Consider the following 23,033-nt stretch of genomic DNA (forward strand, 5'->3'; position numbering starts at 1 on the left):
CGCCGACAGAATCCCTTTTTGCGAACATGGCCGAGATGACCAAGGCGCGCGAGGTCAAGGTCGTCCTCCTCGGCGATACCGGCGTCGGCAAGTCGTCGCTCGTGCTGCGCTTCGTGACCAACAACTTCCGCCCGTACTCGGAGTCGACCATCGGCGCGTCCTTCATGTCCAAGATGCTGCTCGTCGGCGACCAAGCCATCAAGTACCAGATCTGGGATACCGCCGGGCAGGAAAAGTACCATTCGCTCGCGCCCATGTACTACCGCGGCGCCGCGGCCGCGATCGTCGTCTACGACATTACGCGCAAGCAGTCGCTCCAGACGCTCAAGAACTGGGTCAAGGAGTTGAAGCAGTTGGGCCCGGACAACATTGTGATTGCGATCGCTGGCAACAAGTCGGACCTCAAGGACAAGCGGGTGCTACTACCTCTCGCCGCTGGCGACGACCGTCTCGCTCATTTATACATGCTGTAGGAAGTGAGCTCGGAGACGGCCAAGGCGTACGCCGACGAGATTGGCGCGGTCTTTATCGAAACGAGTGCCAAGGAAGACACGAACGTCTCGGACCTCTTCAAGACGATCAGCCAGCAGCTGCCGTCGCCCGCCGGCGACAACAACGCGCTCCCTGAGATCGTCGACCCGTACGGTGGCGGCAAGAAGAAGGGCGGCTGCTGCTAATCTACCTCGATCTTTTGTGTGACTAATATGACCCAACGACAAATTCCAAAAATCTCTAGCGTTATGGGGCGACCGTTGCCCGCGCGAGCAGCCGTTGGTACTCGGCGACGTCGCTCGCCGGCAAGCGAGCGCGGTGCTTGGCCATCTCGTAGAGCCGCGTGAGCCACACCGTCGAGCGCGCATACGTCAGCGCTTCGTGGAAGACGGCGACGTACGTCTCGGGCCGCGTGTGCAATTGCGGGAGGAGCCGGATGACGACCTTGTACCGCTTGCAGCGCATCATGGTCACGAGTGCTTCTTCGAGCAGCGGCATTGGAAGCATCTCGGTCTTGGGGAGCACGTCGGCGAGCGCCTTCATGCTCACATGGCGGCCGACGCGGACGAGGAGGCGCACGTACTGCGTCTCGACGCGGGCGTCCACGGCTTGCTTCTCGACGGCCATTGCAAACACGGCTTCGATGCGCGCAAGGTCCTCAACCTGCCCGAGCGCCGAGAGCGCGGCCGAGACGAGCATCGGATCCCATGCGCGCGAGGCGTTGAGGACGGCGACTATCGCGTCGCCTGAGGCGCGGCCAAAGGACGCGATCGAGACCAGGTGGGTGCTGGCAATGCTGCTTTCGCTCGACCGCCGACGACGAGGATGTGACGGCGTTGACTGCATCGACCATGAGGCGTCGCGTTGTCTCGTCGGCGTCGGGCAGCGCCTTGCAGCTCTGTGCGGCGAGGCTCAGCGTCGTCTTGTTGGGGCACACGCCCGCAGAGGCGAGCGCGTGGAAGAGGCGCAGAACGAGCGCATCGTCGCCGGCGCGGCGGGCCGCGGCAAGGACGGGCACAGCCAAGTGCGACGGCACGTGGTGTCCGTGGTGCCGGAGCGTTGTCTCGAGAAGCGGTCCTGTCATCGCCCAAAGCGCCGTTGCGTCCTTGGGGAGGTGGTCGAGCACTGCGTACAACATGGTGAATGGCGCCCTATCCTCCACGTTGTCAGCGGGGCCGTTGGCGAGGATGGGACGTACGGGAAGGTCGCGAGCTGATGCAGCAGCGTGATCGCCGAGGCCAAGTCGTCCCGGTCCATGGCCGTGTAGAAGACATCGTAGAGCGTTGGTAGCGTTCTCTCGTCGGCGGCATGCGCCGTTGCCAAGGTCGCCGTCAGCGGAAGGACCGTCGTCTCGAGCGCATGGCCCAGCTGCACATGCCCTGCAATCTGCGCCTGGACAAGTCTAGACAGCAAGAGTCGGTCGATAGTCAGAGAGCGGTAGAGGAGACGTACGGGGCGTCGGGCGGCAACTGGAGCTTGGGGATGTTGTGCAGGAGCCGTTCGAGGTGCGCATGATGGTGGTTGAAGAGACACGCTTGCACGAGCAGGCGCACGGACGTTGGCGTCGGCAGAATCCCTTGCGCCAGCATGCGCGAGAAGAACTAGATTCACGCAACTGTCAGCGATCAAAAGTTGCCGAGACCGAAGTACCTCAAATACTCGGTCGATCGGATACAGGCTGCCCAGCGCACGCAGGACGTTGTCGCAGCCTTTCGCCGTCCACGACGACGGCGCCGTGTCGAGCGCGCGCAAGAGCTCGTCGCAGTCGTCGTGACGGCCGAGGCGCGCGCAGGCATACAGCACGCGTGCTTGCATGTGCATGTCCGGGTGCTGCTGCTGGCGGACGATCGCCATGGCGTCGTCAACCTATGGGCGCGTGAGGCGGCGAGCGACCAAAGGCGCGAGGGCGTACCTGGTCGAGGTTGCAGTACGCGCGGATCGCAATGTCGCGAAAGGTGTCGGTGACCTTGTCGGCGCGCTGGCGGACCTGTGTCTCGTAGAGGCTGGCGGCGGCAGCGTCGTCGTGGCCGAGGAGCGCCGCAGCGGTGGCTTCAAACATGTCCTAGCATAGCGTCAGAAGACGACTGCGTCGGGCGATGAAGCGTAGTACGAGCGAGAGCTCATGCGGGAAGCGATCTTCGAGGGCCATCCACACGTCCTGCGTGAGCGCAGGGCGGCCCGCGGCCATCGAGTCGTACCACACGCGGACATAGTCGTTGACGGGGGCGGCCGTCGGCGCGCGCCGGATCGCGCTCCACGCAGCTTCGACCTGCTCGGCCGACGACGCAAAGAGGCGTGCGGACGCGCCACGGGCCATCGCCCGCGTATTGATGCAGCGGCGCGCGGCTGACAGCATGTCCGAAATTCAAAAATGCAAAGTGAGGCAAATCGGACTTTGAACACGTGGCATATGCCACATTTAAGACTGCAGGCGCGGTCGATCGGCTTTGACCGTTGGCGCCGACCTGCCCCGACGCTACGAGAAGCGTAGCCTATGCGTGGTCGTCGCTGGTGCTTCGAGGTTCACGCCCCGTCGGCGACAAGTTGGGCGTCCCGCTAATTGGGTGATTTTAGTCGATGCAAGGACCTCAGAGTGTTGGTCGTCGAACAAGACCACTAAGATCCAATTGCACTTTGGCTTGGCCCATGGGCGCCCGCGACGTGCTGCTGCACGAGTGCTTGCTGCCGCTTCTCGTGGAGTACCAAGACGGCCTCTGCTACGACTTTTTGCCGTACGTTCGCCCCTACTTGGCGGCTCAGCGCCGCTGGCGCGGGCTCGTAGCGCAGCATGGCCGCCGCGCGCACGAAGCGATGGCGTCCCAGTGCACGTGCGAGCACACACCGAGCAGCCTCTGCCTCTCGACGCTCAGCGGCCCCACTGTGTGTATGGCAAACGAGCTGGCGTACCACGTGCATCTGGCTATCCGAGCAAACAACGTACAGGCGCTGGACGGCTGGCTGCGCTACGCGCCGGCCGAAGCGACGCCTCGCGCCATCACGTGCGCAGCGCGTTACGGTGCCATCAACTGCCTCCAACGACTCGTGGCATTGGTATCGAGCGACGCGCTGCCCATGCGAGCGCTTGAGTACGCGGTTGAGCTCGGGCACGAATCGATCTTTGCCGCCTTGTACCCTCGCTTCCCGGCGACGCGTCTGCTCCACGACGGCGACACGAACCTTCTGGACTTGGCCGCCAGCGTCGGCCACTTTCGCATCGTTGTGTTGCTTCACACGGCGGATTATCCTCGCGGCGCAACCGTCCTTGCCATGGACGCAGCGAGTTCGAACGGCCATGAAGAGGTCGTCCGCTACTTGCATCAGCACCGAACCGAAGGCGCGTCCGTGGCCGCGCTCGACGGTGCCGCCGCTGCGGGACACTTGGCCATTGTCGCCTTTCTGCACATGACACAGCGGACGGCAACAGCCCGCGCACTGGAGATGGCGGCGGCCAACGGGCATCTCGCCGTCGTCGAGTACCTTTGCACGCATCGCCGCGAGGGGTGCCGGACGTACGCGATCGACGATGCAGCCAAAAACGGCCACTTGGAGGTCGTAAGGCTCCTCCACACGCGCGGGTTTGCCTGCACCTTTCGCGCCATGAACAACGCGGCGCTGAACGGGCACTTGGCCATTCTGGCTTTTCTGCACGACAATCGCAATGAAGGTTGCACGGTCTTCGCGATGGATTGGGCCGCGTCCAAGGGCTATTTGGACGTCGTGTGCTTTCTCCAGGAGCGCCGACGCGAAGGCTGCACGACGCGCGCAATGAACGGCGCCGCCAAAGCCGGGCACTTGGCCGTTGTTCGGTATCTGCATCACCACCGAAACGAGGGCTGCACGACGGACGCCATCGACTGCGCGGCGGCCAACGGGCATGCGGATGTGGTCGAGTTTTTGGTCTCGCACCGCAGCGAGGGATTTACGCCCCGCGCTCTGCACGCGGCGGCTGAGAAAGCAGACACCGTCCTCTTCGAGCTCCTCCGCAGTGCGTACCCCGGGCTCCGCCGCGGCGCTCGCGCTGCCTTTTGCCAGGCCGAGGCCGCTCTCGTCGCCTAAGACTCTGAACAAGCGGGCGAAGAGCACTCTACGTTATTCATGTGAATCCATTGCTTTAGATCGTAGTTGGTCGCTCCTTTTCGAGGCTTAGTCGAAGCAGCGCGGACGTATTGGTCGGACAGAGGTGGACGTGTGGGCGCTGAGAGCAGTCACGGGGCGCGTCACCGTCGCCGCACGATTACTCCGCCACGACGCGACCACCGGTGGGCGACTAGCTGCTAACTGAGCTACGGAGGCGGCAAGATGGGGACGGCAGGCACATGAGATCTTCGTGTACGCTTCATAAACTACTACATCCGACGACGCGATAAACAAACTACAAATGAAAGTCGCCGCGGGGCACGAGCTTCTCCGTCTTGTCGATGTCGTCGTCTTCGGCGAGCGAAAAGTTGCCCCGGGGCACGAGATTTTCCGTTCTGTCCTGGTCCATGCTGGCGAGCGCGCGGCCGGTCGTGTCGTCGCCGCGAGGGCTTAGCATCGGGATGCTCCCCGGAATGCAGCGCTGCGGGCCATAGTTGCCCCGGGGCACGAGGTTCTCGACGGCGTCCGGGTGCGACGGCCGACGCACGCAGCAGTTGTAGCATAGCGAGAGGGCAAAGAGGGTCGCGAGGCCAAAGGACGCAGCGACGCTCCAGTCGAGGCCAGCGCACGCGACTTGGTAGGACACCATGGAGGCGTCGCACGAAGCGACCTTGCGTTGCGCCATGTAGCCGACAACGACGCTACAGAGCGCGAGGATGCCATCGACGAAGCGCTCGAGCACAATGTCGATGCTTGGCTGGCGGAGGAGGCCGACGCCAACGAGGTAGAGCAGCCCGAGCTGCACCGACGTGTAGCCAACGACGACGCTCACAAACTGGTACGTCTGCGCGTACCGATACCGGTCCCCGTCGACGAGCGTGAACGTGCCGTAGGTGAGCATGGTGCTGGCGACGAGGACGATGCCGCCGATGGCGTGGAGCCCACGGAGGATCAGGAGCGCTGTGCGCCGGGGCATGCTGCAACGAATGCCAGCGCAAGCGCAGTGCAACCGGCACGGCCACCTGGACGCGGAGAACGCCAATGGCGATCGTCAGGCAGGCCAGCTGGCGATTACTTATCACAAGGGTCTCAATGACCCGAAATAACCGTCTCGTTTTCAGCTTTCTTGGCCAAAAAGAGACAGTGCTGGGAAGCCAACCCCGTCACGAGCGGTGACGGGGCGGGTTGGTCACGGCGCGGGTCAAGATCGCTGGACGAGCCGGCCCGTCGAACGTGCAGTGCACACTACTAGTACGATCTTATCCTAGTCCTTGCTAATAGTCGGGTTGCTCGACGAAGCGACGGCGAGCAAGACGCCACTCGATGTAGGATAGTACAAAATATCGTCAAAATTACACGATCGAGCCGAATTTACCCCGGGGCACGAGTTCGTTCGTGTTGTCTTGGTCGTGCTTGTTGTGGCCGCGCGCATGGGGCTGCACCGAGCCAAACTGTCCGCGGGGCATGATCGTGAGCGTATCGTCGGCCTTGGGACTAATGTGGGCGGGCGACGACGCGCGGCCATAGTTGCCCCGGGGCACGAGGTTCTCGACGGCGTCCGGGTGCGGGATCTCGGTCGTGAGGAGGCTATAGACCATGGCAAAGGCAAAGAGAACGGCGGCGACAAAGTTTAGTGCCATCGTCGCGCTGTACGTAGCGCAGTGGAACTGCGACGGGTCCGAGGCGCTGCAGCCGCCGAGGCCGGCCATGAAGATGCCGCAGAGCGCAAAGGCCATCGCGAGAAGGCCGTCGACGATGCGCTCGACGAGCACGTCGGGCTGCAGCCGGTCGAGCGCGAGCACGAAGAGGCAGTAGGACGCGGCGAAGAGGAAGCCGGCCGTGCTCACGACGAGGGTAGCCATCATGGGCACCGTAATGAAGCGGTACGTCTTGCTGTTGTCGCGGAACATGAACGAGTCAAAGGCCATGAAGACAGCGATGAGCGTCGCCAGCGACGTGATTGCCTGGAGGAGCCGCGCGCCCGTGCTGAGCAGCGCCGACGTCGTCATCGCCGTGTTTGTGTGATTTCCCAAATGATGCTGTACCGGCTTGAAAAGCAGCTGGGTCGGTAGACTTGGTGTTTGTATACGTTGTGGTCGTGCCGGATTGTATTGCCGATAAATGCGCCGAACAGCGGTCGCTGGATGTCCCTTGTGTAGAATCCTCACACGGTGCTAGCTCTCTGGTGTACGGTCGTCTTGTTGCTGAGCGGGCGGACCGCAGTGTCGATGCCAAGGACGAGGGTCCTGGGACGACCCCGCCAAATTATTCATTTACAATCACGAGATGTGTTGGGTTGTGGCGCTTCGTGACGACGAGGCAACCTGCGAGTTCACTGGCTGAGGTCCATCCTTGCGTACAACTCATCTACATCCCTGCACCAATTTTGTGGTCGTAGACACTTGGGATTGGGCTCTCTCTCGTACACTTGAGGTCGAATTGGAGGCGCTCACTGGACGCTCGCCCAGGGCAGTGGAAGCGAGGGACTAGGCGAGAGGCGGAAAATGGACTGGCGGTGGTTGGAGAGGTGGCGAGAGACGTCGAGGGGCTTGACGACAGCAGGAAGCGCGTCTGCACTGTGCAACGTGCTGCAATCGTCGAGCTGCTTCGCATCAACTTGATACTTTGTAGACATTTGAGCCGCGACGCATACAAGCGTCAAGTGTATTCGCTGGCAGCCTCGGGCTTCGTATAACGGTACGAAATGCGTCTGATCAAAGGAGCGAGGTTGCCACACCATTACAACGTGGATCGCCGAGTAGCCATCGAGCTTCTACTGCGGCCTCGTCCTGCGTCTAAAAAGCCAACACGTCCATACTGCCACTACTAGTTGGTAGTAGTAGTATGTCTCTCTTCGACACTGCCACCCGCTGTACTTGAATTGTGAAGCAGCGCGCGAAGACTGCAACAAGCAACGCTTCGCATTACCATTCAATACAAATAAGTTCCTGCCAGCTCCCCTGCACGGGACCTGTCTGCAGTGACCATTCACGTCGCCACCTCGAGCACGTGTCTCTGCGTTCAATTGCTTTGGTCCGACAGGCGAATTTGTACGCACTCCTCTCTCACGCTTCGACGCTCGCACTCGAAACGTTCCGCTCTCCGTGCAAGGAGATTCCGCGCCGACGAAGAAGCTACCGTCGCAGACTTCAACGGAGGTCCCGCGGTGCAGACATCAACCGCACACGTCAAGTGTAGCAATGCGAGAAAAGTGGTTTGAATGGATCGTGAAGCGACATTGGACAAGGTGTCCCACACCCCTCTGTCCCTATTGCATATTTGTTGTTCAATATTTCTACCACCCAGCAACTACCTGCACGTCGCACGGATTCGTTCGCTTGTGTCAACCAGGTAGCCGACCCCACGACCATCGGCGCGACCGTTGCCCTGGCCGGTGGTCCACGGACTTGAGATGCAAGTGTCGTCGTCGAGATAGGCGTAGTCTGTGTTCCTAATGGTAACGTGCGTCGGAGTGCATAGAGAGAGAGGCGACGAACCACGTGTTGAGGCAGCGAATTCGTTGGTGCGGCAAAGACGCTTGGGCATTAATAGCTACTACATCGGTTTCCATCCTCCGCAGCACGAACGCACGATGGAGCTCGTACCCGCGTCCCGATTGACGGCATCGCAGGCAGCTCAGCTCCTCGAGCTCGTCACGATCTCGATGCAAGACGAGCCGCCGATGATGGCGCTGGACCCGGACAGCGCCGCGCAGCGCTACGTCATCACGAAGTGGCTCACCGAGAAGCGCCTGTCCGCCAACGTCGCCGCCTCGTACGTCTACCTCGATGACGACGGCCGCATCATCGCCCATGGCATTCTGTCGCCGCCCGGCGCCGGCGCTCCGACCCCCACGACGCTGTGGCAAAAGCTCTGAAGTGGCTTCTTCTTCGCGCCCTACTACATTGGCTGGGCTGCGTTTCGCCGGCTGCAAGTGCTCATGAGCGACCTTCACGACGCCGGCCCCGACGCGTACAAGCTGCAGGCGCTCGCAGTGGACCCGACGCGGCGTGGTCAAGGGATCGGGACGCGCTTCGTGCAATCGCTATTGCACGAGGCCCTGCCAGCGGGCGCGACCGTCCAGCTCTTCACGCAGGTTGACCGCAACGTCTCATTCTACGAAAAGCTCGGTTTCTGCACCGTAGCGACGGCGACGACGACCGTGGAAGACTACGCGTTCCCGAATTACGTCATGACCGCGACGCCGTAACTTGAGTCGCTTGACGAGATTCCAAGAACTAGGTTGATGCAGTTGGAGTGCGCATATACATACAAAGAAGATACATTTTGGTCCGATCGAGGTCCTTCTTCAAGAAAGAAGATGACGGAGAAGAAGACCAGTGCAGTGCCTGTTCAGCAATCCCAAGGCTTTTCCTCCCAGACCTCCTTCGCATTCGAATCCTTCTTCTCCGCAGCGGGCAATAGCAATCGTCGAAGTATTGCGGCGTCATGCGACACGACGGCAGCGAACCGCTCGTCGAAGCATTGATCCAGGTCCAGCATTACCACAGTGTAGTATGTATGTATATGCAGCAGAATGGATCGGCATGCAAAGCTGCCTCTTCGTTGTTGTGCTTTGCGTTGTGCCATAACGGCAACATGGAAGAACGGGCCTCCAAAGTTCTGAGCGGTATCTGGTTCATACAAATACCAAGCCTAATGGGTGGCAGCACCGTCGGCGTCATCGACATTCCTCGTTGACAATGCAAAAAATAGCTCTTTGTCTGCAAAAGAACGCACTCGGTTCGTTGAAGTACTGCCGATTGAGCGCAAGGGAAGGACTGCCTACTGCGTGGATCGACTTTCGACGTGGCGAACGAACGAAGGGGCGACTTCAAGCTCTTGACGCTGCAGAACCACTTCTTCAAGCTCTTGAAGCTGCAGAACCACGTCTGGGCCAGCAGCTTTGCTGGAATGCCGATTGAACCATCGCAGCGTATTCAGTTGCGTGGTCGACCAAGTGGACAGGCGACAGATTCCGGCGTAGGTCACACCCAAGAGGCAAGAGGTCCGTAAATTCCATTCAATTAACCGTGGCCACGACGCAGCTGCGCGTGGGACGAGGGGTCTGTTCGAGCATGTTCCATGGATAATGAATTCTAATGGCCTCGTCACTGCGTACGTCGTTGTTGTGCGCATCAAAGGAGCAGCTCGGGCCCTTTCGCTATCGCAGCACCGCCTCGCGTTCTGTCGAGCCTCTCGCAGTGTACTCTTCCTCCAAGTACGTGCCTGCAAGGTAGTAGTATGCGGCGTCGTGGCACGACCTTGAGCTTCAAGGAATCGCCAAGATCACGACGATGGCATGTCGCAACCAAGCGGCGCTTGACAGATTGCTCTTGGCACTTATCAAAATACCATGAACTCGTTCTTTGCCGGTGCCAACCAACTGCAGCTGCTCACGCGCGGCGCGCAATGTGCCATCAGCGCCATCGCCTTCTTCTGCGTCACGGGCGTCACAGGCCTCCACGCTGGCGACTTTGCCTTTGTCACGACCTTTACCTTGGCGGCGCACGCGGCCCTCTACTACCTCCTCGCTATCCATTTTAAGAAGCTCGAGCTCTCGGCGTTCACCGTGCTCGTGACCGACGGCGTCCTTGGCGCACTCGCGCTCGTCGCGGCGATTGTGCTCGCCGCCAGCTCGAGTGCGTTCTTTTACTGCCACGCCAACAGCTGCGGTGCGCTCTACATCGCCACGATCGGCCTCTTTCTCGGCGCGCTCCTCCAGGGCTTCCTCACGTACCTCAGCTACGCGGCGCTCTACTTGACGCCCACGAACGCGGTCGAAGACCTCGAGAACCCGGTGCACGAGACGACCGAGTACGTCGCGCCCGTCGAGATCAAGACGCCGACGGCGCAGTAACCGAGCAGTACTCAGTCGCTTTTAACCATGTCAATCATATTCCCGTGTCGATTGTTTCCTCGCATGACAGTATGGACACGCAGAGGAAGTAACACGATGCAGACGAATATCAAGACGCTGGACCGGCGAAGACACTTGGGCGAGCCTACTGGCCCGTGCTCACGCTCGCCTGATGTCTCGGAGGTCCCGCACCTCGTGGTCCAAGTCGCAGCCTTGGTCGGTCTCGAGCTCTGCTAGCGGAGATGACGATGTGTAAGGTTAAACAGCGACTTTTTAAGTCGCGAGTAAACTCCACACCCACTTTTCGAAAAGAAATGACATACATGTTAGCTTTGACGCAACGGAATTACACTTGGGCGAGGTGTTCCTGCGGCGGGACGTACTCGCCGGGGTACTCGCCGCGGGGCGTGCGCGGCTCGTTGGCGCTGAACGCGTCGTTCATATCGAGTGCATCTTCCATCGGGACCTTCGGGCTCGAATAGTCGACCATGGTCAAGCCAAACGAGATCAAGTGGAGGACCGCCACGATAAAAAGGAATGCGGTCGATGCGCGATACGACGAGCAGTTGATGCCGTTGGTCAGGTCGAACGCGCTCTGGAGCTTGCAGGCGTCCGAGAGCATCTTGGACGCAGCCATGGCGATGCCTGCAATGAACAGCAGCGCGCCGAGCACCGCATCATGGGCGAGCAGCGCCGTCTTGGTCGGGTACACGACGGGCACCTTGTGCAGAAGCAGGAGCCCGACCATGCCCATGGACGCCATCCAGCCCGTGTAGGCGACGACGAGGCTGTAGTCGGCGTACGAGAGGCCCGTGACGGCCGTGGCCGTGAGCATGGCCACGAAGGCGCCGCCCGCTTGCAGGGCGCGGAGGACCAGGTGGATCATGGCCTTGTGGAGGTGGTAGGAGGACGGTAGCGCAACCATGGCAATTGCAGAATGCTTCATGCTGCACGTGGTGGCAGGATTTCTTCGACGGTTCGTTTAGCCACGTCATAGAGATACCCAATCTCGCACTAGAAACACGCCACTGCCGGCGACGGTTTCGAAAGCGGACCAATCGGCGTGGGCCGAAAAGCTATGTCGGCAACGCGTGCCAAAAAGAGGTACGCCCGTTAACCTTCGAATGGAAGACGACGTGGTCATCCACAGTCGCGCCCTTCTTCGCTGTAAAGGCAAGCGCTCGATAGAGGCTGTCCCGATGGCACTGCGACGTAGTTGGTATATGTCTCTCTCGACTGGAATGCAAGCGTGCGCCAACGAAAACGTGTCGGTTCTGGTACCCCCGTTGGTGTATACCCCTTTTTGGCATGCCCCTTCCTTTCCATCGAATATCAATTTGCATTTCCAAAGTGCAGCTCCAGGAACGGTGGAGCAGTTGGCCGTGATATCGGTTGGCTCTCCAAGGCTTCCTCGCGGCAACCGCCTGCAACGGCCGACTAGTGTAGGTACGCAATGCTACATCTCTGCTTCAAGCTTATAGCTTATAGCTTACACACAAAACGCCTCGTCCTCTTTCCTAGTTAGGCGTCACCGCTTCCATGCGCATCGTCGCGCTGGGCTTGGCGCATGGCGTGAGCGGCATGTCTTCCGGCGCCGCGTGCAACTGGTCGTACTGCAATACGGCGTCGACGCCGCAGAGCATCGAGAGCACAAACAGAGTCGTCATGCTCCACTCGAGCGCCGAGCAGCTCACGTTGGCGCTGCGGTGGCAGTAGCGGTAGTGCGAGCTGTCCGCGAGCATGATCGTGCCCACGAGGAAGACCGAGGCAAAGGCAACCGCCGCCTTGGCTTGGGCGCCGACGCTAATAGAAACACGCCATGAGCTACACAACCAGCGATAGGACGCACCGAGGCAGCCATGCCGACCAGCGCGTGCTCGCATGCTGCACCACGGAGCCCGCCGAGAGCAAGAGCGCCGCACTGGTCGCCACGAGCATGGTGCCCACCGTGTACGAGCCTGCAAGCACAAGGAGCTTGCGCACCGGAGGCTTGGCCGGGTGAAAGACGTGGCAGAGCGCGACCACCGCGACGAGCGCAGTTAGCATCTCGACGCTGCGGAGGCTTAGCGTCAGGTAGTGGGTCGTCGTCGTCATGGCAAAAATGAGAAGTGAGCTTCCAGGGACACCCGACCTTGATCACGTTGGCGCGCCCACTCCTGGCAACGGCTGGACACGCCTGGGAGACGACGGCGACATCGCGCCGTTGCCGCCAAATCAGTATCTCCTCGTATCCGGCACTATCCGGATCAGGCATGGCTCCAGGCGTGCTGCTCGCGCTGGTCGTCGGCGGCGCCAGCGTCTGCTACTACGTAACCCAGCTACGAGCGCGCGTGCGATTGCTCGACGACGAGGTGCGGAAGAAGGAAGCGCAGCGCCAGGAAGAGCGCGCCGGGCGCACCTCGGCCGAAAAGGTGGTTGGCGTCGGTGGACACGTGCTCACACGCTGCCGTGGCATATAGGAGCTCCGGGCGCTGCTGCAAGCCAAGCTCGATGTCTCGGCGGGCTACTACATCCAGCCAATCGCGACGCTGCGCTCGGTCTTCCACCAATGCATTGGCACGCCGCGCCAAGGGTACTTGGCGCCGGCAACCCGCGCGCACGTCGTGTGTCACACGAGCATCTCGCCCGAGGCGCTCGACGGGCTCGAGGCCTTTAGCCACGTCTGGATCACGTTCATCTTCCATTGCAATACGAACAGCAAGAACGCGCGGGCGCATGCCGGCTTGCGCACCGAGGCGGGGACGGCCCACACGTTTCGCGTACACGCGTCGACGGCACGTCCTCATGCATGATGCTGCTGCTGCGTAGGCCAAGGTGAGTCCGCCTATGCTCAAGCAGCGCATGGGCGTTTTCGCGACGCGGACGCCCCACCGACCCAACCCGATTGGCATCACGCTCGCCAAGGTCGAGCGCGTCGACAAGGCCGCGCGCACGGTCGTCGTGTCGGGCATCGACCTCGTCGATGGCACGCCCATCGTCGACCTCAAGCCGTACGTCCCAGGTACATACCTTGCCAACCGCTGTATGAGGACCATCATCGCTCGTATGGGACGTCGCAGCCTACGACTGCATGGACCCGACAGACGTGGCGGTCGCGCCGTGGATCGCCGCGACCGTATCGACGCAGCGGTGCGCTTACACCTGGTGGAGGCGGCTCGAGCGTGCCACGTAGGTCGGTCGCGTGGGCGCCAGAGGCCTTGGACGCGCTGCTGCACCTGTCGCGCCCGAGCACGTTTTACGCCGAGGACCATGCCCGCCTCTGCGACGGTACTCGTCCATTAGGATGCTGGCGCTCATGGAAAACCAGCCATCACGCAGGTGCTCGCTGTCGACGTGCGCAGCGTGGAGCAGACAAGGAAGATGGCCGGCCGCGTGAACCACCTCGCCTTTGATGCGCTGGACGTGCAGTACGAAGTCCAGGACGCTCAAGTCCGCGTCGTCGGCGTTGGCCGGCGCTGAACCCAAGGGAGGGGATCCGGCTCGCATCCCCGCGCGGGGCACGGTAGGCCACGGCATCTGTAGCTAGCGTCGGAGGCCACTAAGCACAGCTATAGACGTGCCAATACATTCTCATGTCCCGCCTGTGGTGCTATGGAAACGAATCTGGCTGGATGCAGGCGTCGTTGGCTGCATGGCCGCGCTGTCGTCGGATGGAAGCGAGGATGGTACACAAGACAAGCACACAATCTTTCTTCGTGTCATTTAGATCTTCTCCGTCAACTCGGGGACGACCTTGAAGAGGTCATCGACGACGCCGTAGTCCGAGACCTGGAAGATCGGGGCCTCGGCGTCCTTGTTGATGGCGACGATTGTCTTCGAGTCCTTCATGCCGGCCAAGTGCTGGATGGCACCCGAGATACCGACGGCGATGTACAGTTCGGGGGCGACGACCTTGCCCGTCTGGCCGACCTGGAGCTCGTTCGGGACGAAGCCAGCGTCGACGGCCGCACGCGACGCACCGACAGCGCCCTTGAGCTTATCGGCGAGCGTGTTGAGCATTTCGAAGTTCTCACCGCTCTTCATGCCACGGCCGCCGCTGACGACGACGCGGGCCGAGGCCAAGTCGGGGCGGTCCGACGAGCTCGTCTCCTCCGAGACAAACTTGGTCAAGTTGGCGGGGGCAGCAGTGGGCGCGGCCGACACCGAGGCCGAGCCACCCGTGGCAGCAGCCTTCTCAAAGCCCGTCGGGCGGATCGTCATGAGCTTGACAGCGTCCGACGACGTCACGGTCGCGATCGCGTTACCAGCGTACATAGGGCGCTGGAACGTGGTCTCGTCGACGACCGCAAGGACATCCGTCAAGGGCGCCACGTCAAGCGTCGCGCCGAGGCGCGGGACAAAGTTCTTCGAGATGTTCGACGACGGCGCAAGGATGTGCGAAAAGCTCGACGCGGCCTGGACGGCGGCGACGAGGTTCGTGACCTCCTCGGCAATCGCGTGGTCGTACTGCGCGCTGTCGGCGTGGAGCACGGCCTTGACGCCCTGCACCGCCGCGGCCTCCTGCGCGACGGCGGCCGTGTTGGAGCCCGACACGAGCACGGTGATGTCGCCGCCAATCTTAGACGCGGCCGTGATCGCGCTCAGGGTCCCGCCCGTGAGCTTCTGGCCGGCGTGCTCGGCGACGACGAGGGTCGAGGCGAAGCGGGCAGCCGAGAGCTTGCTGAGGGCGCGCAGAGGAGTCTACGTGGCAGCCTGCGCATGAGGCTACGGACGGCGCGGCCAAGGACTTACATGGAACATGGCGTCGTGTTGATGCAACAGAAACTGGTGTGGTCAGGAACTCCTCGCCCCTCTTGAGCTGTCTACTAATACGCAGTATCCGGATGAAACCGGAATTCCTGGACTTCGTCGACACAAATAGTGTACGTTCTCCATTGGTCCGGCTCCTTGCGCACCCCACGCAGCGACGCGACGCTTGGTCTCGATGCCTCTCTTCAAAAAAGAGAGAAAGCAAGACCAGAGGGGATTTGCGCGACTCCTTTGCAGCTGAAATCGGTGCATGATGGACCTGCGGTCTAGAGGTTGAAGTTCATACTATTGCCGTGGTCGACTGCTGGGAGCGAAAACGTAAATGGTGTCATTTTAAACACAGACTATTTCCGAGCGTGCGTGGGGCGTGTAGTGCGCACGCGTTTCTATGAAATACCGTGCCATTATATACAAACAATAAATGAATGTTTTGTTTTGCATTTTAAATACGATGCAATTTAATGACGTCATCCTGGGCCGTGGCTCGCGGCCATCGGATTGGCTGAAATCCTGCTGCTGACCCAGCGATGATTCGCGGTGAAGATCGCGGTGCTGTGCTTTGGATTGGCCAAAAGCTTGTGTCTTCCCAGCATGTGATTGGCTGTCGCCTGCAATTCTTTCACCGCGATGGCAGCAGGCGCCGTGCTCCGCAACGCAGAGCTCGTCCGCTTCATCGCCAGCTACGAGACTGGCGTCTACGCCGACGTCCGCGCCTGCTTGCGCTGCGTGCATGAGGCCAGCTGCAGCCTGCTACGCCCTTCGGCCTTTCGCCACCCGTGGCTGCTGCGTCTCGTGCCCTTTTACGACGCGCTTGACCAGCAACTGACCGCATTCGCTGCCGCCTTTGCGCCATGGCTCGCACAGTGGAGTAGCAACTGCCTACATCGCCTCGTAGCATGCGACGACATTATGCGCTTCGTCCTTCTGACGCATGCCGTGGCCGCGAACGACGAGCAGCTCTTGGAGCTCATCCTGGCGTCGCCGGCGCTGTGCCCGACCGACCTACTGCCATTCACGCACGCGATCGAAATCGGTGCTTGGAAGGGCCATGTCAAGGTGGTGCAGATGCTCTTGTTGCGCGAGGACCACCGTTGTACGGCCAATGCGCTCGACTTGGCGGCGCGGGCCGGTCACTTGCCGATGGTCCAGAGCCTCCACACGCGCGGGTACGAGGCCACATGGCGCGCCATGGACGAAGCAGCGACCCGCGGCCACATCAAGGTCGTACGCTTCCTCCACGATGTGCGCCGCGAGGGCTGCTCGACGGATGCCATGGACGGCGCGGCCGCAAACGGTCACTTGAATGTCGTCGCCCTTCTGCACGACCACCGCCGCGAGGGCTGCACGACGCGCGCGATGGACGAGGCGGCCGCCAACGGTCACTTGAACGTCGTCGACTTCTTACACCGCAATCGTCACGAGGGCTGCTCGACGCGCGCGATTGATAGAGCGAGCCTGCACGGACACGTCGACGTCGTCCGGTACCTCGTGACGCACCGGCGCGAAGGCGGCTCGAGCGATGCGATCGTCGGTTCGCTCCTTGACGCAGCTACGTTGACGTAGTGTACTGTGCTGCGTCGGATGGAGACACCAAATTGAGGAAATAATTTGTCTACTATGCAGGCTCATGATCCACCAACGACGACTGGCTGACACGAACCGCTGGTTGATGACCAACGGGACTGCTGGTGCCGTCGATTGTGGTACTTAGGTAGCCGCTGGCGGTTCGTTAGGTCTCGCGTCTGTCCGCTGAAATGTGCCTTGGCGCAGAATGGGTTTCTGCGAAGGCTCGCTCTCGTCCGAGGCAAGCTCCAAGCCAACGGCACGATCACAAGCTGCGACACGCGACGCAGAGATCTGCAAACACACATTCTGGTTCGGCACCGGTACTAGTACCAGTAGTGTGGTTTGGCGCAGCGAAACTTGTGCCAGATCCAATTCGCCTGCGCAGCGTCATCCTTGGCACGAGCGGTTCACCCAACAACCGACTTCGCGCTGGGTCCCTCGCCGTACCAGAAGAACACGGTCGACGAAGTTGCTCGAGCTTGACAGTTGGACCAGCCTGCGAACCAGGATTCAGAACCTACATTCTGTGAACCAGGATTCGGGACCTACATTCTGCTACCGGGCCCCACCGCGTGCCATTAGATTCGAATTTGCGCCATGGCCTCCGAGACAATTACACCGCCTGGCCTCGTGCAGCAGCGCTGGACGTTTAACGCGACGCTCGATGGGCTCTTCCTGCACCTGCCCGGGCGCGTGCACGTCCGCTACGACCCGGCGGCCAACGCCAGCGCCGTCGTGACGGCCTCGGCCACGTCCTCGGACCTCCTCGCGCTCGTGTTTGCGAGCGTTGGCAACCGCAGCTTGGACACGCACATCGAGATCGACGGCGTCGAGCTGCCGGTACCCGGGCCCCACCCGGTCCTCAACATCACGACCGGGCACCCGGCCCACGTGACGCGCGGCGCGCTCCTCGTCGACGTCGTGCTCGGCGCGCCCGTGACGTACCTCTCGACGCACGCCGAGACGATCGTGGACGCAGGCGCATTGGCGACGACCGACGCGACGGCGGCAATCGAGCTCCGCGCGTTGGACGCCGGCGCCATCTTTTACACCGACACGACCGGCGTCCGCGTGCAGAGCCTCAAGCTCGACGCTTCGGACGCGGCGACGATCCAGTTCGTGTCGCCGTCGGTCGCCGTCGGCGCCAAGCTCTCGATCGACGCCGACGACAGCAGCCGTGTCGCGCTCACTGCCAACGCCACGTCGGCGGCGACGCTCAAGGCGAGCGCCAGCGACGCCGGCGCCATCTACCTCCACTCGGACGTCCGCGTGGACAAGCTCCTGACGTCGGCCGACGACGCCAGCGTCGTGAGCGTGTACCCGTCGGGGGCGTGCAGCACGAGCAAGGTCGACGCCGACGACCTCGGCGCCGTGTACATCGGTTCCGTCGTCTGCGTCGACTCGTATGCGTCGGCGGCCGATGCGGGGCGCATTGTGCTGCAGACGACCGGGGTCCTGCACGCGAGCACGGACGACGGCGGCGCCGTGGCCTACTTCAACTCGACGCCGTCGCAGTTGCCCAAGACGCGCCGCCCGCACAAGTGGTTCCGCTTCGACAGCCCCAACGTCCACGAAACGAGCACGAACGAGTATGCGACGACGACGCTCCTGCCGACGCCCCGGCCCGAGCCCATCGCGATCGTCTTTACGCCGCGTGAGCACGGCTGGAGCTGGAGCTGGGGTGGCTGGACGGCGCTGGACGCGGCGCCGGCGGCCGTGGCGGCCTCGATGGAAGCGACGTCGTTTGTCGCCTGCGCCGCGCTCGTCCTTCTCGCGGCCGTCGTTGCCATCAAGCGCGTCGCGCGTGGACGCTACCAGCGCATCCAGTCATCAAGCGTGTCGCGCGTGGACGCTATCAGCGCATCCAATGTGAGACGATTTTCAGAGGTTGAGAGAAATGCCACTCGGGCCGTCCTTCTAAACACCTCAAACTCAATTCCAATTTTCAAATCTGTTCGTTGAGGAAGCGCCCAACCTGCCGTACCAATTTTCAAATCTGTTCGTTGAGGAAGCGCCCAACCTGCCGTACAACGCGCAGTGGTGTCAGATTCCAAACGCAGCTGCGTGACGTGTTCTAGAAAGTACGGTACTGACGTCCATGCCAGCTGCTGCTGCTTGTGGTTGGAGCATCCATCAACACCGATCGTCTCCTCGGGCACTCTTGCGAGGCGATGGAGCGAATTCGCACACAGAAGCAGATCTACCAAGTCCTTGCACGACCTGTCTTTACACTCTTTCTGCTCCGAGCTTGGGACGAAGCAACCACCACGCTGGGCGGCTATCGTTGCGCTGCTGGGCGGCAGCAAAGATCTTACAGCCATGGGTGTCGCCTTTCCTCATATGTCGCGACACCAAACCACAGTCTCAAACCACACCTAATAGAGCTCCGATAGCGGTAGCTCAACTCTCCAGCTCCACCTCCCGCCGGCTCTCTACGGCGGCTCTCTGCCATTCGCTCCCGTGCACGCCCACTGTCGAGCGCCGTCGCGTGCCCATGGCCAATCGCCTGTCCGAGGCGACGGCGGCGCGGAACCATCACTCTCCTTACACACACTCTAAACTGCCTGACCGCCTTTGTCACTTTGCACTTTGCCACATGTCGTCCGAGACAATCACCGCGCCGGGTCTCTTTGAGAAGACGTTCAGCACGAACGAGACACTCTACGGTCTCTACTTGGACGTGCCGGGCCGCGTCGTCGTCCGCGCCAACGACGGCGGCAACGCCACCGACGTCACGATCGCGTCCAACTCGGCGGCGCTCCTCGACCTCGTGCTCGCCGACGTCACCTACCGCCAGTACAAGGGCACCAACAACTCGTACTTGAACCTCACGCACGCGTACCCGGACGCCGCGACCGCCGGCGCGCTCATCGTTACCGTCCGCGCCAACGCCCCTGTCTCGTACATCTCGTCCCAGGCGCACACGGTGGTCCGTGACGGCGCGCTCGCGTCGAGCGCGCAGGCCAACGTGACGCTGCGTGCGTACGACGCCGGCTCGATCCACTACGCCACGAACGCGTCGCTCGCCGCGTACAACCTCAAGCTCGACGCCGCCGATGCGTCGACGGTGCAAGTCTCGACGCCGTCGCTCAATGTTGCGTACAAACTCAGCTTGACGGCCGAGGACCGCGGCGTGGTCGCGCTCGCCGCCGACGTCGCCGTGGTGCCGTCCGCCAAAGCTATGGCCCAAGATGCTGGCGCCGTCTACTTGCAGGCGGTCGACCACGTCGAGGTCGGCAAGCTCATTGTCGACGCCGAGGACCTCGGCCGCGTCAACGTCTATCCCCATGGCACATGCGTCACGGGCAAGATCACCGCCGAAGACGCCGGTGTCGCCAACCTCGGCTCGGTCGCGTGCCAGGACGTGTACGCGTCGGCGTCGGACGGCGGCGCCGTCACGGTGCAGGTGACGGGCGTCCTCTCGGCGTCGACGCAGGGCAACAGCGTCGTGCAGTACTTTAACACGACGCCCCTCGAGCTGCCCAAGACGCGCCGCCCGTCCAAGAAGCACGGCGTCCGCGGCCCGAACGTTCTCGCAACGCCCAACAACACGTTCGACTCGTTTGTGTTTACGCCCGCGCCGCTCGAGACGCCGATCGCCGTCAAGTTGTTCCCACGCTTGACCAAGTCGTTCTGGGGCGGCAGCTGGACGTCGCTCTCGGCCGCGTCGTCGCCGACGGACGCGGGCAGCCTCTTTGCCGTCGTCGCCGTCTGCGTTCTCGCCTTGGTGCTTGTCGTTGTGAAGCGGTCGGGCCGTGGTGTCCGCTACCACCGTATCCAGTAATCGAGACGAGAGATATAGTTGAACACACTTCTGTCACTGCCCTTGTGTTGCGCTTTCTAAAGATCCATAGATGGATTGATACAAAACATACTAGTACTGGTTGGCGTTCTGGCTTGCAATCAGAAACTCAGAAACAAACTTCTTATAGATGATACCAACGAGTCACAGGAGCCGCAGGACCAACGGACGCAAGCTGCTTGCTCTCGATAAGTGCGTTCTGGATGATCACGTTGTATCTGGAATAGTATCAACGTATCAAGATTGCTGCGTGCTCATGTACAACGGACCTACCCTTTCGTAGAGCTTCGTCGCACAATCAACAGCTCCTGGAGCGTGGGACGTTTGTGGTCGTGGTGCCAAGTACAAAAGCTGCTTGAATAGCGATGCATCACGAACAAAGACTGAAGTGAGGCGTCGTGATCTGCCTCCCCGGCGCCAACCTCTTGATGCAAAAAAGCTATCGTCCAAGAAGGCACCTGTTCTCGTCGTATGGTGGATGCTTTGCGCGGCATTTCCAAGTGGCCATCGGAACGAGCGCGATCGAGTGATGCCCCGTCCCTCGGTCTTGATGCTCAATACTGCGACGCTTGGGCCTCGAAGAATAAGCAACCGCCGACCCATGGCTACTTGTTCGAGTCTCAGACGCCGCGCGCACTAAAGTCTGCGTGGTCACCTGTACCGCCGCGTCTCTCCTTCAAGGTTTCCCGACGCAGTATGCTGGTGCAGCACAACAAACTCGGTGCGACCGACCGTCTCTCGTATGTGACGTCGCCGACGGGCCTTGCCAAGGCTGCAGACGACTACGACCACATCAAAACCCCGATAGACGTCGAAGCCGGCGGTCTCCGCGACGGCGCCGCGCCTATCTACACATCGCCCGAGGTCCTTGCACTCCTCTTCCAGTACGCGGCTATCGGTGTCGTCTACGGCGGCATCTCGGGCATGAAGTACCCGATCCTCACCGGCTTCTTCCAACTGCAAGGCAACGTCCTCAACTCCGCGACGGCGCTCATGAGCCTTGGCTGGTCGCTCAAGGTCTTCTTCGGCATGCTCACGGACTGCTTCCCGATGTTTGGCTACCACCGCAAGCCGTACATCCTTCTCGGATGGACCCTCACAGCCGTCCTCCTTGTCGTCGTGGCCCTCAAGCCCGCGGGCGAGCCGGCGCCTGATGCGAACGCAACCTCAAACGGGTCGGTGCTCGCCCTGCTCTGCACCGTTGCGTGCTTCTGCTACATCATAGCCAACGTCGCGCAGGACGCACTGCTTGTCTCGTACGCGCAGCGCGAGCCCGTGGCGACACGCGGCCGGCTTCAATCGATGGTCTACTCGGTGCGCACAGTCTTCATGGCCATCATCACGGCAGTCTCTGGCTTCTGCCTCAACTCGACGCGCATGACCGGCACATACGACTGGGACATTGGCGTCAACGGGTACTTTTGGCTTCTGGCCGCCACTTCGATCCTCAACATCCCGGTTGTGTGGTTTTTCCTCCAAGACACCAAATCGACCACCCGCGTGTCGATCTCGACATATCTTGCGCAATTTTGGACGCTCGCGCAGAAGCGCGTCGTGTGGCAAGTCATGATCTTCAACTTTATGTTTTCACTCTTTGCCTCGTACATTTCGACAACCGCGGCGCCGTACGTGGCGCTGCACTGGGCCAAGGTCGAGAACCTCAATGCGTCGCTCACGAGTATTCTCGGCAACCTCATTTTTGCGACCGTCCTCGTGGTCACAGGCAAGTACGGCACGCGCTGGAACTGGCGCTACGTGCTCGTGGCGACGACGATCTCGGCCAACGCGATCGACGCCGTCGTGCAGTTCTGTACCATTTACGACGTAGTGCGCAACCAGTGGTTTTACCTCGGTGTTCCGCTCACGGAGCAGCTGCCGGTTGGGATCGGCTTCGTCGTGAGCACCTTTGTCATTGTCGAGTTGGCCGAAGAAGGCAGTGAAGGTGTCATTTACGGCCTTCTCACCACGATTACGAATCTTCCGGGCGTCTTTGGCCCCATGATCACCAACGTCATTGACGCCAACTTTGGCGTCAGCAACCGCGCGATCAAGACGGACCTCCCCGAGACGCGCGATGAGGTCGCATGGACGTATGTGATTGCGTATTCCTCCACCGTCATTGGCTGTCTCTGGGTCGTTTTGCTGCCCAGTCAAAAGGAAGCGGTCCTAGAGCTCAAGCAGCACGGCGGAAGCTACCCGAACGTCGCCGCTGGCATCTTTTACGCCTTCTTCGTCATCCTCGCGACGTCCATCACGGGGACGATGTCGTCAATGTTTGAGTCGACCAATTGCCTCAAGCTAGCGGGTGGCAGCGGTTGTCCGGACGAGACGTCGCAGCTCTACTTGTTCGGCATCTTTGTGCCCGCGGGTCTCGCATTGCTTGGTATTCTGTATATGAAATGGGCGTGAGCCGTCAATGGCTGCATTGAGATAAGGACGTATTAAATGTACACTTCTGACCAAACTCGGACAAGTCCTTATTGCCAC

At 61.3% G+C, this 23,033-nt stretch overlaps 14 protein-coding genes across 14 annotated transcripts; 8 read left to right on the plus strand and 6 right to left on the minus strand.

Moving 5' to 3' along the window:
• Window positions 1-14: 14 nt before the first annotated feature.
• Window positions 15-734, plus strand: SPRG_05781 (hypothetical protein). The gene is made up of 2 exons (XM_012345063.1): window positions 15-416; window positions 474-734. The coding sequence occupies exons 1-2, from the start codon at window positions 27-29 to the stop codon at window positions 675-677; spliced, it is 594 nt and encodes a 197-aa protein (XP_012200453.1). The 5' UTR covers window positions 15-26; the 3' UTR covers window positions 678-734.
• A 4-nt stretch (window positions 735-738) lies between these two features.
• On the minus strand, window positions 739-2,838 carry SPRG_05782 (hypothetical protein; the record flags this gene model as incomplete). Its single annotated transcript, XM_012345064.1, has 7 exons — window positions 2,603-2,838; window positions 2,405-2,554; window positions 2,143-2,358; window positions 1,945-2,093; window positions 1,691-1,894; window positions 1,270-1,643; window positions 739-1,226 (listed from the first exon to the last, which is right to left on the minus strand). The coding sequence occupies exons 1-7, from the start codon at window positions 2,807-2,809 to the stop codon at window positions 739-741; spliced, it is 1,788 nt and encodes a 595-aa protein (XP_012200454.1). The 5' UTR covers window positions 2,810-2,838.
• Window positions 2,839-3,118: 280 nt separating this feature from the next.
• On the plus strand, window positions 3,119-4,613 carry SPRG_05783 (hypothetical protein). Its single transcript, XM_012345065.1, has one exon. It carries the CDS (start codon window positions 3,139-3,141, stop codon window positions 4,546-4,548), a length of 1,410 nt encoding a protein of 469 aa, XP_012200455.1. The 5' UTR covers window positions 3,119-3,138; the 3' UTR covers window positions 4,549-4,613.
• Window positions 4,614-4,864: 251 nt separating this feature from the next.
• On the minus strand, window positions 4,865-5,601 carry SPRG_05784 (hypothetical protein; the record flags this gene model as incomplete). Its single annotated transcript, XM_012345066.1, has 1 exon — window positions 4,865-5,601. Exon 1 carries the CDS (start codon window positions 5,543-5,545, stop codon window positions 4,865-4,867), a length of 681 nt encoding a protein of 226 aa, XP_012200456.1. The 5' UTR covers window positions 5,546-5,601.
• A 320-nt stretch (window positions 5,602-5,921) lies between these two features.
• Window positions 5,922-6,591, minus strand: SPRG_05785 (hypothetical protein; the record flags this gene model as incomplete). The annotated part of the gene is made up of 1 exon (XM_012345067.1): window positions 5,922-6,591. Exon 1 carries the CDS (start codon window positions 6,576-6,578, stop codon window positions 5,922-5,924), a length of 657 nt encoding a protein of 218 aa, XP_012200457.1. The 5' UTR covers window positions 6,579-6,591.
• A 1,570-nt stretch (window positions 6,592-8,161) lies between these two features.
• Window positions 8,162-8,779, plus strand: SPRG_05786 (hypothetical protein; the record flags this gene model as incomplete). The annotated part of the gene is made up of 2 exons (XM_012345068.1): window positions 8,162-8,391; window positions 8,449-8,779. 2 exons carry the CDS (start codon window positions 8,162-8,164, stop codon window positions 8,777-8,779), a joined length of 561 nt encoding a protein of 186 aa, XP_012200458.1.
• Window positions 8,780-9,908: 1,129 nt separating this feature from the next.
• SPRG_05787 (hypothetical protein) lies at window positions 9,909-10,476 on the plus strand. Its single transcript, XM_012345069.1, has one exon. The coding sequence runs from the start codon at window positions 9,926-9,928 to the stop codon at window positions 10,427-10,429; it is 504 nt and encodes a 167-aa protein (XP_012200459.1). The 5' UTR covers window positions 9,909-9,925; the 3' UTR covers window positions 10,430-10,476.
• Window positions 10,477-10,725: 249 nt separating this feature from the next.
• SPRG_05788 (hypothetical protein) lies at window positions 10,726-11,366 on the minus strand. The gene has a single exon (XM_012345070.1). The coding sequence runs from the start codon at window positions 11,352-11,354 to the stop codon at window positions 10,776-10,778; it is 579 nt and encodes a 192-aa protein (XP_012200460.1). The 5' UTR covers window positions 11,355-11,366; the 3' UTR covers window positions 10,726-10,775.
• A 569-nt stretch (window positions 11,367-11,935) lies between these two features.
• Window positions 11,936-12,523, minus strand: SPRG_05789 (hypothetical protein; the record flags this gene model as incomplete). The annotated part of the gene is made up of 2 exons (XM_012345071.1): window positions 11,936-12,232; window positions 12,279-12,523. The coding sequence occupies 2 exons, from the start codon at window positions 12,521-12,523 to the stop codon at window positions 11,947-11,949; spliced, it is 531 nt and encodes a 176-aa protein (XP_012200461.1). The 3' UTR covers window positions 11,936-11,946.
• A 158-nt stretch (window positions 12,524-12,681) lies between these two features.
• SPRG_05790 (hypothetical protein) lies at window positions 12,682-13,888 on the plus strand (the record flags this gene model as incomplete). Its single annotated transcript, XM_012345072.1, has 6 exons — window positions 12,682-12,840; window positions 12,889-13,188; window positions 13,238-13,430; window positions 13,489-13,558; window positions 13,602-13,696; window positions 13,737-13,888. The coding sequence occupies 6 exons, from the start codon at window positions 12,682-12,684 to the stop codon at window positions 13,886-13,888; spliced, it is 969 nt and encodes a 322-aa protein (XP_012200462.1).
• A 204-nt stretch (window positions 13,889-14,092) lies between these two features.
• On the minus strand, window positions 14,093-15,253 carry SPRG_05791 (hypothetical protein). Its single transcript, XM_012345073.1, has 2 exons — window positions 15,161-15,253; window positions 14,093-15,109 (listed from the first exon to the last, which is right to left on the minus strand). Exons 1-2 carry the CDS (start codon window positions 15,167-15,169, stop codon window positions 14,132-14,134), a joined length of 987 nt encoding a protein of 328 aa, XP_012200463.1. The 5' UTR covers window positions 15,170-15,253; the 3' UTR covers window positions 14,093-14,131.
• A 528-nt stretch (window positions 15,254-15,781) lies between these two features.
• Window positions 15,782-16,741, plus strand: SPRG_05792 (hypothetical protein; the record flags this gene model as incomplete). The annotated part of the gene is made up of 1 exon (XM_012345074.1): window positions 15,782-16,741. The coding sequence occupies exon 1, from the start codon at window positions 15,806-15,808 to the stop codon at window positions 16,739-16,741; it is 936 nt and encodes a 311-aa protein (XP_012200464.1). The 5' UTR covers window positions 15,782-15,805.
• A 600-nt stretch (window positions 16,742-17,341) lies between these two features.
• Window positions 17,342-20,528, plus strand: SPRG_05793 (hypothetical protein; the record flags this gene model as incomplete). Its single annotated transcript, XM_012345075.1, has 2 exons — window positions 17,342-18,589; window positions 19,353-20,528. 2 exons carry the CDS (start codon window positions 17,342-17,344, stop codon window positions 20,526-20,528), a joined length of 2,424 nt encoding a protein of 807 aa, XP_012200465.1.
• A 714-nt stretch (window positions 20,529-21,242) lies between these two features.
• Window positions 21,243-22,955, plus strand: SPRG_05794 (hypothetical protein; the record flags this gene model as incomplete). The annotated part of the gene is made up of 1 exon (XM_012345076.1): window positions 21,243-22,955. One exon carries the CDS (start codon window positions 21,243-21,245, stop codon window positions 22,953-22,955), a length of 1,713 nt encoding a protein of 570 aa, XP_012200466.1.
• Window positions 22,956-23,033: the final 78 nt, after the last annotated feature.

This window comes from Saprolegnia parasitica (assembly GCF_000151545.1).
Source record: "Saprolegnia parasitica CBS 223.65 unplaced genomic scaffold supercont2.21, whole genome shotgun sequence".
NCBI classification, from domain to species: domain Eukaryota; phylum Oomycota; class Saprolegniomycetes; order Saprolegniales; family Saprolegniaceae; genus Saprolegnia; species Saprolegnia parasitica.

Excerpts from the sequence above, each read along its gene's own strand:
- SPRG_05787 (XM_012345069.1), top strand. The coding sequence starts at position 9,926 with ATGAACTCGTTCTTTGCCGGTGCCAACCAACTGCAGCTGCTCACGCGC.
- SPRG_05783 (XM_012345065.1), top strand. The coding sequence starts at position 3,139 with ATGGGCGCCCGCGACGTGCTGCTGCACGAGTGCTTGCTGCCGCTTCTC.
- SPRG_05781 (XM_012345063.1), top strand. The coding sequence starts at position 27 with ATGGCCGAGATGACCAAGGCGCGCGAGGTCAAGGTCGTCCTCCTCGGC. Across the intron at positions 417-473 it reads CGGACCTCAAGGACAAGCGG|GAAGTGAGCTCGGAGACGGC; the intron begins GTGCTACTACCT and ends TACATGCTGTAG.
- SPRG_05788 (XM_012345070.1), bottom strand. The coding sequence starts at position 11,354 with ATGGTTGCGCTACCGTCCTCCTACCACCTCCACAAGGCCATGATCCAC.